Here is a 9,759-nt window from a genome sequence, read left to right on the forward strand (position 1 = left end):
CATAGTTTTTGTTTGAAAACTAGCTTCTATTTTTAAGACAGAGGGGGAGTCCTTTGCGGTTCTGTACTGTATGACCCTACCTAAACGCTGAGGATGCTGGGAAGACTTCGTTCCCGTAGGTAGGGATACAGAGGAAACGGTATAGGTATGGGAGTTACCAGTATATTTTAGTTCTTCAAATTTATTAACTGGAATACCTTGAAATTCACGGTTGACTTTTCTAGCTCGGTCAGCGCGTGTGCAAGAGAGAATTTTCGCACGAAAAATAGGCAAACGATGTCAGTGGACATCCGCCTTAAAATCTGTTTTACTAGTATCGCAAACTCGCAGGATAAACGGATTAAATAACAAAATTTTTCATTTCAACGCTCGAAACCTCGAGGGTGAAAAGCCAAAGAGCCGGCCGGCTTGGGTTTCACCCATAAACTAAAATCGATTATGACCGGCCAGGAGACAGATAGCGCGTCGAGAGCTGGCTTACTGCATGGGGCAAAGGCCACAGAATAAATAATGGACTTTAAGAAAGAGGTCGGTCATTTGCAACAAAAAAAATTACAAATCCATAAAATTTACACAAAAACTTTTAAAAGTTTGGGCACCTCTCAGGTTGCATTCCATTGGTTTTCGATTTTTGTCATCAACGTCTCGCAGGGCGTTCAGTGCACATACCAAAGATATTGGTTAAGAAGTACGTATGACCGGTTTTCCTCGCTGAACGCCGTCAACAACACGTCCTACTCTTTCCTTATTTGGACGATTGCAAGTATCCAAAAGTATGAAATAGAAAAGATGGATTTTCAGTCAAATATTGTTGAAACATCGTAAAGTAAACGATTAGAGTGTTTTAATTAAATCGAGCATTTTCTTCTTATTTATTATTTAAAAAAAAGGGGTCATACGTAAAACACTCAAACCTTAACTTTAAAACCGTTACCAGGACAGTAAAATGTCATAGAACATTTTTGACCCAAAATCGTCCAAAGAACACGCCCCATAATATGTGATGGATTTTGCAATATCACCCTGTATAGATAAAGTTTTTCAATTTAATTTTATTAAATATAAAAATCCTCAAAGCCTCTAAAACGTAAAACCGTTTCATAGCCCAAAAATCCATCGCATTTGAAAAATCCAAAAACATTTTTATATCTGAATGACCAACCCCTCGACATTAAGCCTAATCCTTTATATCCAGGAAAAATTGTATGTAGGGCTGGTTGTATTTCTTAACGGACAGGCAGATGATTATAGTACGCCTGAACTAGAGCATAGAGGAGGTCAAAGGTTATTTCCAAACGGAGCTCAAAACACCCCCCCCCCACTCTTGTCCCCGGATATTGGGCGACTCAAGGTCAACTTCCGGTTTCCCATTAACCCGCCGGAAGCGCGGACCGCCGTTCCTTTTCAAAATCACTTTGCTGACATCGGAGAAAGTAGTTTGTCTGAAAATAAGGATCGGAACTCCCAACCAGCGTCCAAGAGGTAGTACTTTGTTTCTATTGTAATTATACAAAATCCCTGGGGATGAAACACTATGAGGTCACTCAATATAAGGTATATAGCGAGGAAATTGGTTGACCTGGAATTAAAGGACATCGTTAATTATTAATCATAATTGGGGTATATTAAAGTTTCACTTCAATTGCAATACTGGTTAAATTTTTGGGTAAGTTTATAAGAAACTGATAACGTTGAAAGATACATATGGATTGGGCTGTAGCTTTGGTCCCATTGAACCGAATTCCCATTCGACAGAAGGGGTTTTTTTTGGGGTCCCATTCGACCGAACGTAGCCAAAGGTGCGATTTTATTATAGTCCCATTGGACCGAAATTCTATTGAACTGGAAGAAGACATACTGTGTGGTTTTGCATTAATTTCACAACTTATTATTGTTAAAATAAATGTGAGTTGAAAATGTATTACTGCACTTATTTTAACTACGTTTTAATTACGGCGAACCTCACCTAACCTAACCTAACCTAACCAAACGTAACCTAACCTAACCTAACCTAACCCAACCCAACCTTGTTTGGAGGTAAAAAGATTATTTATATGAGTATTAAAAGCCCGCCTCTTACCACGAACAATTTATTAGCAATAATAGAAATATTTTGGAAAAGATGTCAGATAATTAATTGGAGAATATTTTGGAAAAGGTGGCAGCTAATTAATAGGAGAATATTTTGGAAAAGGTGGCAGCTAATTAATAGGAAAATCTTTTGGAAAAGGTGGCAGATAATTAATAGGAGAATATTTTGAAAAAAAGTGGCAGCTAATTAATAGGAGAATGTTTTGGAAAAGGTGGTAGCTATTTAAAGGGAGAACATTTTGGAAAAGGTGTCAACGAATTATTGGAACCAAACCAAACCAAACCAAACCTAAACTAATCTAATCTAATCTAATCTAAGCTAACCTAACCTAACCTAACCTAACCCACCCGAAACCAAAATATTAAAATTTTAATTTAAAATTTAAAGACATTGATGGAACTACCATTAAGACTGTACTTCATTTTAAGCACAATTTGTTTATTAATTCTATATATCTCTTGCCTTGAATGGAATGAAAGTGAGCGTTTTAATTAGTATCACGAAACATTTACTTTTAATATTATTATCATACCTTTCGGAGATTCGAACCAACAACCTATCGCTACGCAGTCCAACATCGTATCCACAGGCGTGCGCACGGGTCGGGCAGGGTGGGCCCTGGCCCGACATGAAATGTTTCAAGGGGGCGCAAAAGCCGGAAAAATAAGGGCGCAAAATTTGGGTATTAGATCTGCAGACTGCAGGAACATCAGCGAAACGCCGAAAGGGAACGGAAATGTGAATAACAGAGCCACTATGAGAAATGCGATGGTCAGACGGGGGACGGTAAAATTTTGTGTTCTCTCGTATAGTCTCTTGTGTTAACCCTTACAAAAATCTTCTTTAGAACTCTTTAGAAAATTCCTTGGGAAATTTCTTTAGAAATCCTTAAGGAGTTCTTAGGGGAAATTGGGGAATATTGGTCTCTTTTTCTTTGGAAATAAATTTGGAATTTTCTTGGAAAATAACTTTGGAATTTTCTTGGGAAATATCTTTGGAATTTTCTTGGGAATTATCTTGGAATTTCCTTGGGAAATAACTTTGGAATTTCCTTGGGAAATAACTTTGGAATTTCCTTGGGAAATAACTTTGGAATTTCCTTGGGAAATAACGTTTGAATTTTCTTGGGAAATAACTTGGGAAATATCTTTGGAATTTTCTCGGGAAATATAGGGAAGATTATGGGTTAAATTAATCTAGCCCTCTAGAAACGAGGATAGTTCTCACATGCAGAACCATATTCCAATGCAGGGAGTGCAGTTCTAATATGCTGAACAACACCCCTTATAGCACGGGCAGTTCCCGCATGCAGTGCGAAACTGCTTATAAAGTCAGACATATAATCGACTTAAAAACATCCGTAAACGGCAGAAAGATTTAATCTTGTGCAATTGTATGGGTTACTAAGGGGGTTTTGGAGGCTTCAATGGCCAAGCAGTAGATACAGATGTTGTTGTTAAGTTTAATGATGTATTTTCACTGAGAGTTTTTTGAGTACCAGAAACGCGTTTAACCTAATTTTATCTACAATATTTTTTTAAAAATATTTATTTGGGACTCTAATTACGCTCGAAATAAAGATAAAACATGTCACAAAAGATTTAATTTAATTTAAGGTTAATTTTACTTTTCAAAAGCGAAAGTTTCGACTGCCAGCTTAAATCTAAACAACACGATTTTAATTACGTGTATTTTACTTTTAATTTAATTTATCCTTTGCATAAACACCTCACGAATTATTAAAGGAAAAAAACAACGAAAATAGGTAAATATGATAAACCATTTCAGCAATTGCTGAGCCTTAGCTACGGGACAAGCCTTTGTGAAACGTTTTTAATTATTTAGCTATCAAGTCAATGCCTATGCAGGAAAACTTAAGCAAAACAATTTTGGGTAAAATATTTTGAGATAATTATATGTAAAGCATAATTGCTAATATATCTGCTGGTCCTTTGAAATTCATCTCTAGAATTCTAAACGAATTTCATTGGAAAATTAACCCCTGACCTTCTTTGGTAATTTATCTCAAGATTTCCTTAAGAATTTCGTTGGAAAATATTCCATAGACGTTTTTTGGAAATTTATCTCAATAATTCCTATCGAATTTCTTTGGGAAATTAACCCTAGACTTTCTTTGGAAATTTATCTCAAGAATTCCTTAAGAATTTCGTTGAAAAATATTCCACATACGTTCTTTGGAAATTGATCTCAAGTATTCCTGAAGAATTTCGTTGGCAATATTCCCTAGATGTTCTTTGGAGATTGATCTCAAGAGTTTCTAAAGAATTTCTTTGGAAAACAAACCCAAGACCTTCTTTGGAAATTAATCTCTAGAATTTCTAAAGAGTTTCTTTGGAAAATAAACCTTATACATTCTTTGAAAATTTACCTCTAGAATTCCTAAAGAGTTTCTTTGGAAAATAACCTTATACATTCTTTGGAAATTTACCTCTAGAATTCCTAAAGAATTTCTTTGGAAAATATTCGTTAAACCTTCTTTGGAAATTTACCTCTAGAATTCCTAAAGAGTTTCTTTGGAAAATAAACCTTATACATTCTTTGGAAATTTACCTCAAGAATTCCTAAAGAATTTCTTTGGAAAATATTCGTTATACCTTCTTTGGAAATTAATCTTTAGAATTCCTAATGAGTTTCTTTGGAAAATAAATCTTATACCTTCTTTGGAAATTAATCTCTAGAATTCCTAAAGAGTTTCTTTGGAAAATAAACCTTATACATTCTTTGGAAATTTACCTCAAGAATTCCTAAAGAATTTCTTTGGAAAATATTCGTTATACCTTCTTTGGAAATTAATCTTTAGAATTCCTAATGAGTTTCTTTGGAAAATAAAACTTATACCTTCTTTGGAAATTTATCTCTAGAATTCCTAAAGAATTTCCTTGGAAAATAATCTCAAGACATTCTTTGGACATTTGTCTCAAGACTTCTTTAGGAAATTCCAAAGAAAGTCTTTGGGAATTGTTCCTTTAGGAAATGATCCCAAGGGCTCCATAGGGTTCCAAAGAATGGCCTTTGGAATTCTTAAGAACATTTTTGTTAGGGGGTAGGGGCGCAAAATTAACTAGGCGGCCCGACCTTACTGAAAACCCTGCGCACGCCTGTGGTCCAACAAAGTCTTTGGCTTCTTGAAAGGGTTATCCTCTTCGCTCGAAGCTATGGTGATACAGATATCTATTTCTTTTTTGACAGTATTTCTATATTCATTACCGATGTAGTACATGTAGGGAAAGTTGAATTCATTGAAAAGTGAGCCTTTCATGTGTCCGTATCGGCTTGAAAACTTGTCTTTTTCATTACTGTAAACTTCCACTTTGAAATAACATTCTGCGTACATCAGATCTGAATTCATTGCAGAACCACTAAGATTCATGAACCATTCGTAATTCGTATTGGTATATGAATATTTTACTTTCCACTTATGTAACTCATCGCCATGTTGATCATACGCTTCAATATTTAGCATCCATTCACCATCCCGTTCTATTTTTTGCCGAAACGTTTGTTTTCTAATTTTAAAAATTCTTTTGGCTTCGGTGGACATTATTTGACATTAAGAGCAACTTCAAACAATAATTTTTAGCCTCTTTAGATAATCAAATAACGCGTGTTTTTTCTAACAACCGTTCAAGCTGAGCCTGAGTGACAATCTGATCCAATGTCGACTGGTTATACTGGAGTCTAGACTTTATCTAATCGCGTCTTTTTTTATTATAGATTATTGAATAGAAACACTGTCTTCCTTTTAATTAATACCAGAAGTTTTTGACTTCTTATCCTGAGAAATATTGGACTCTAACCATATCCGGAACCATCTCTGTTAGCCAACTTCTTATTAGGTCCGATCACCGCGCCACCTACGGCGTTTCCCTCATTTTGAGCTGGCAGGCTGATTTGCGCGCCAGCAGCGGACTAGTAACGAAACTTTAAGGCGTGTCCTATGGTTTGAGGTAACGAATCAGAAACGGTGACAAGAACAGCTGTTAATAGAGTTTGCTAGAAATTCCGGTCAAACTAGTGTGGGTCCTAGGCCCACAGATTGTAATGGATTTTCGTAGAGTTCTAGCCAGACGGCTTTTCAACGACTGGCGCTGAAGAAGTTTTGAACACGCCCCACAGTTTGAGTGCCACAGGCTCTCGGCGTGGGATTTTTTTCAGTAGATTAGATAGTTTTCCTAGTGGGGAGGAAACTTTCGACCCCCTTTTACGATTGCCATAGGCAATTTTGACTTGCAGGGATGGATACTATATAATGCCTTAGTGTCCAATACTTCCCAGGATAAGAAGTCATGAACTTCTGTTAATACTCCATTAAATTTCTTCTTTATTAAACTAGTAACAAATAACAACGGAAGTAAATAAGACATTGAGTATAATATCTTCGAATATTTGCTTTTATGCGATAGCATTTTATCTTTTATTTTTTTTGCACTTTATGGGTTTGCAAAAGTATTGCAATTACCCTTTCAAGCTAGCTGGTTGTCTGGAAAAGTTAATTTTATTAGTGTGCGGAATTCGTAAACTTTTCAGAAGTACTCGGAACCACTCCACTATCTAATCAATTTCTTAAACTCTATATTACCTACACAATTGTTTCGAAAATTAATTTAGAAATAGTGTGTTAAAAAGCATACTTACGTTATACTTACGTTTGTTATTATATTGGATATATAATATAAACAAAAATTTAAATTTCAGCAAATATTCTTTATTTTTAATATCAAATTTCACGTCATGCTTTTCGTTCTGTATCCTTTGGAAATTAGAAAGCATCTCTTAAAAAATTTAAAAAAACAGTTTTGATCCAAAAATAGAACATTATGATAAAATATGGCTAGAAATGCTACCAAATGTTTAATTCGAAGCTTTTAAAACTTATCTCAATCAACAAGAATGTTTTTCCTGAACATTTCGAAAAAACTTTTGAATAATTCTTCGTAATCGTTTCGTTCTAAATTATCCAAGAAATTTGTAGCTAATACATCATCCCAATGGTGAGCGATAAACCTCAATAACCATCTCCTCAAATGCTTTGATTCGTACGTTAGCGCTGACTGAAGTACACAATCTACATTCTCCATGGAAATATTTGGTATTATGCTGTTCACACACATGACCTTCAAATCGGGTAAAAGACAGAGGTGGGCGGCTTTTAACAGTTCGAAATGGTTTTCCCGAATGTTGGTTGGGTTTTCACCAGTGTAGAGGAAATGCAACAAATCCTTGACCACTGGGGCGTCAAAAATCCCAGTCCAGTCGACGGAGTTCGTTTGACTTTCCTTCATATCGGTTTGAAACATTTTCTTGAAATATTCGGAATGCGACGCCAACATGAACTTGTGACATGGAAATTCCTGATCCTTGGTTTTGATGATCGTGTCTGTTAAGATTCCTTCATCCAACAAAGTCTTATGTCTTTCGATAAACGTTTTCTCGTCGCACGAAGCAATGGTGAAAATGATTTCGATTGCTTTGTAAGGTTGTGATGAACTATCGCAACCCTATAAGTAGTGAAAGTATTGTAAGTTGAATTCATTGAACGTTGGGTCATTCATGCATTCCTTGTGGATCGTGAATTTTTCATCATTACTGCAGAGTTGTACCTTGCAATAGCATCTTTTGTACTTCACATCTCTATCCTTTACATACCTGCTCAAATACACGAACCACTTTCTATCAATAGAACTATAGTAACTCTCCATTTTCCACGGGTGTACTTCGTCTCCATCTTGATCATGCGCTTCAATATCTATTGTCCATTGAGTATCCCTTAATATTTTTTGCCGAAACCTTTGCTTTCTTATATTGAAAATTCTTTGGGTTGATGTCGCTTCGGTGGCCATAATTTAGCGTCAAATAATTATTTTCGTACCCTAAGCCTATCAATAATTATACAACACGTACTGGTTTTATCAACCGTTCAACTGGAGCGCGAATGACAATGTGACCTAGCGTGGACAGATTAGACTAGACCTTATCTAATCGTAGCTTTATCTTTTCCAAAGAATATGAATTATTTAGCTTCTTTCGATAATCAAATAACGCGTATTGTTTTAACAACCGTTCAAGTTGAGTGTGAGTGACAATCTGATCCAGTGTCGACTGGTTAGATAGTTTAGGTTAGAGTCAAGACGTTATCTAATCGCGGGTTTTTTTTTTAAGAATATAGATTATGGAATTGAAACACTGCCTTCCTTTTAAATAATACTCCATTAAATTTCTTCTTTACTAAACTAGTAACAAGTAACAACGGAAGTAAATAAGACATTGAGTATATATAATATCTTTGAATATATACATTAGAGGTAGTATCAAGTCTTATCTAATTGAGCTACCGCTCTCCAAGAATTTGCTTTTATATTTTTAAATTTTTTATTTTTCACACTTTATGGGTTAGCAAAAGTATTACATTTACTATTTCAAGCTGGCTGGTTGTCTGGAAAAGTTCCTTTTTAGTGTGCTTAATTGGTAATCTTTTCAGAAGTACTCGGAACCCCTCCACTATCTGATCAAATTCTTAAACTGTACATTACCAGCACTATTGTTTCCAAAAATTACTTTCCCAATACTGTTTTAGAAGCAAAGTTACGGTTGTTATTATATTTGAAATATAATAAAAACAGAAATTAAAATTTCTGCAAATATTCACTATTTTTTCCTCTCCGAGCGACGATGACGTCACGGAATTACACTGGACGTTTCCGTGTGTGTCTGTCACCGCGTTCGCAGTTGGCAAATCGGAGCAAACGTATATGCTATATCCGGAACTGGTTCGCAGTTCCATTATCATCGTTAGGGTTAAGATGTACGCTGCGATCGGCAAGGGTTACGAGAAACGTCTAGCATCCGGTCCCAATGGTAGGGCTTCCACCAAAGGTTCACGCAATTGCGGGTTTTCTTATCATTTACTATGAATCAATCGCCTTATATACCCAAAATTTCCCAAAAGTTATTAAAGAGACATACGCTAGAATTCAAACGTCAACAACAGCTATGTTTAAAATTATTTATGGAAAAACGTTTCTTAAAACGACTTAACTAATATTAAGGTAAATTAATGACGATAAAAATAATTAATATCAATTATATTTATTCAATTATTTAAGAAAAAACGTCTCGACAGGAGAGGTTTATTTTGGTTTCCCAACTTGTTAATAACATATACAATAAAGGAAAGATTTCGCGTGGCCCTTAAAAGTTAAAAAGCATCTCTTAAAAATTTGAAAAAAAAAAACAGTTCTGATACGTATATGCAAATCAGAATTTAAGTAAGCTTAGGACACAATACCTACACGGTATAACGTAGGTTATTTCCCTCGCTCCAAGAGTCAACACCAGGCGGAGCTCACCTTCACTACACTAGGGAGGATAGCCAACTCGGACTTGCGGTGCTTCTTGGCGAAAGGGAAATAACTTAAAATGTTGGCCCGCCTTTGTGGCGTTTTCTTCTCTTATGGAATAATCTATACTGAATGAAAGCTGAAAATCTGCGCATTCGACTTATACTTAAGTATCTCTTTATACCAAGAATAGTATGGGTTATGTTTTAACTGTTTTGTGACATAATGATTGCGTTCTGGGCAAGATTTATCTTAGAGCAAATTCGGAGTGAATCAGTTTAATCGTGTCTTTTGCTTTTGTGTCCCAAT

The 9,759-nt window shown here is 35.5% G+C and overlaps 1 protein-coding gene across 1 annotated transcript; it reads right to left on the minus strand.

Annotated features, from left to right (window-relative positions):
* Positions 1-6,798: 6,798 nt before the first annotated feature.
* LOC149589740 (speckle-type POZ protein-like) lies at positions 6,799-8,162 on the minus strand. Its single transcript, XM_089861775.1, has 2 exons — positions 7,760-8,162; positions 6,799-7,611 (listed from the first exon to the last, which is right to left on the minus strand). The coding sequence occupies exon 2, from the start codon at positions 7,441-7,443 to the stop codon at positions 6,991-6,993; it is 453 nt and encodes a 150-aa protein (XP_089717901.1). The 5' UTR covers positions 7,444-7,611; positions 7,760-8,162; the 3' UTR covers positions 6,799-6,990.
* Positions 8,163-9,759: the final 1,597 nt, after the last annotated feature.

Source organism: Phalangium opilio, unplaced genomic scaffold (assembly GCF_054372755.1).
Source record: "Phalangium opilio isolate 3A_F unplaced genomic scaffold, DU_Popi_V2 ptg000505l_1, whole genome shotgun sequence".
NCBI lineage: Eukaryota > Metazoa > Arthropoda > Arachnida > Opiliones > Phalangiidae > Phalangium > Phalangium opilio.

What these genes read in the sequence shown, in the direction of transcription:
- LOC149589740 (XM_089861775.1), bottom strand. Translation starts at nt 7,443, where the DNA reads ATGTTGGCGTCGCATTCCGAATATTTCAAGAAAATGTTTCAAACCGAT.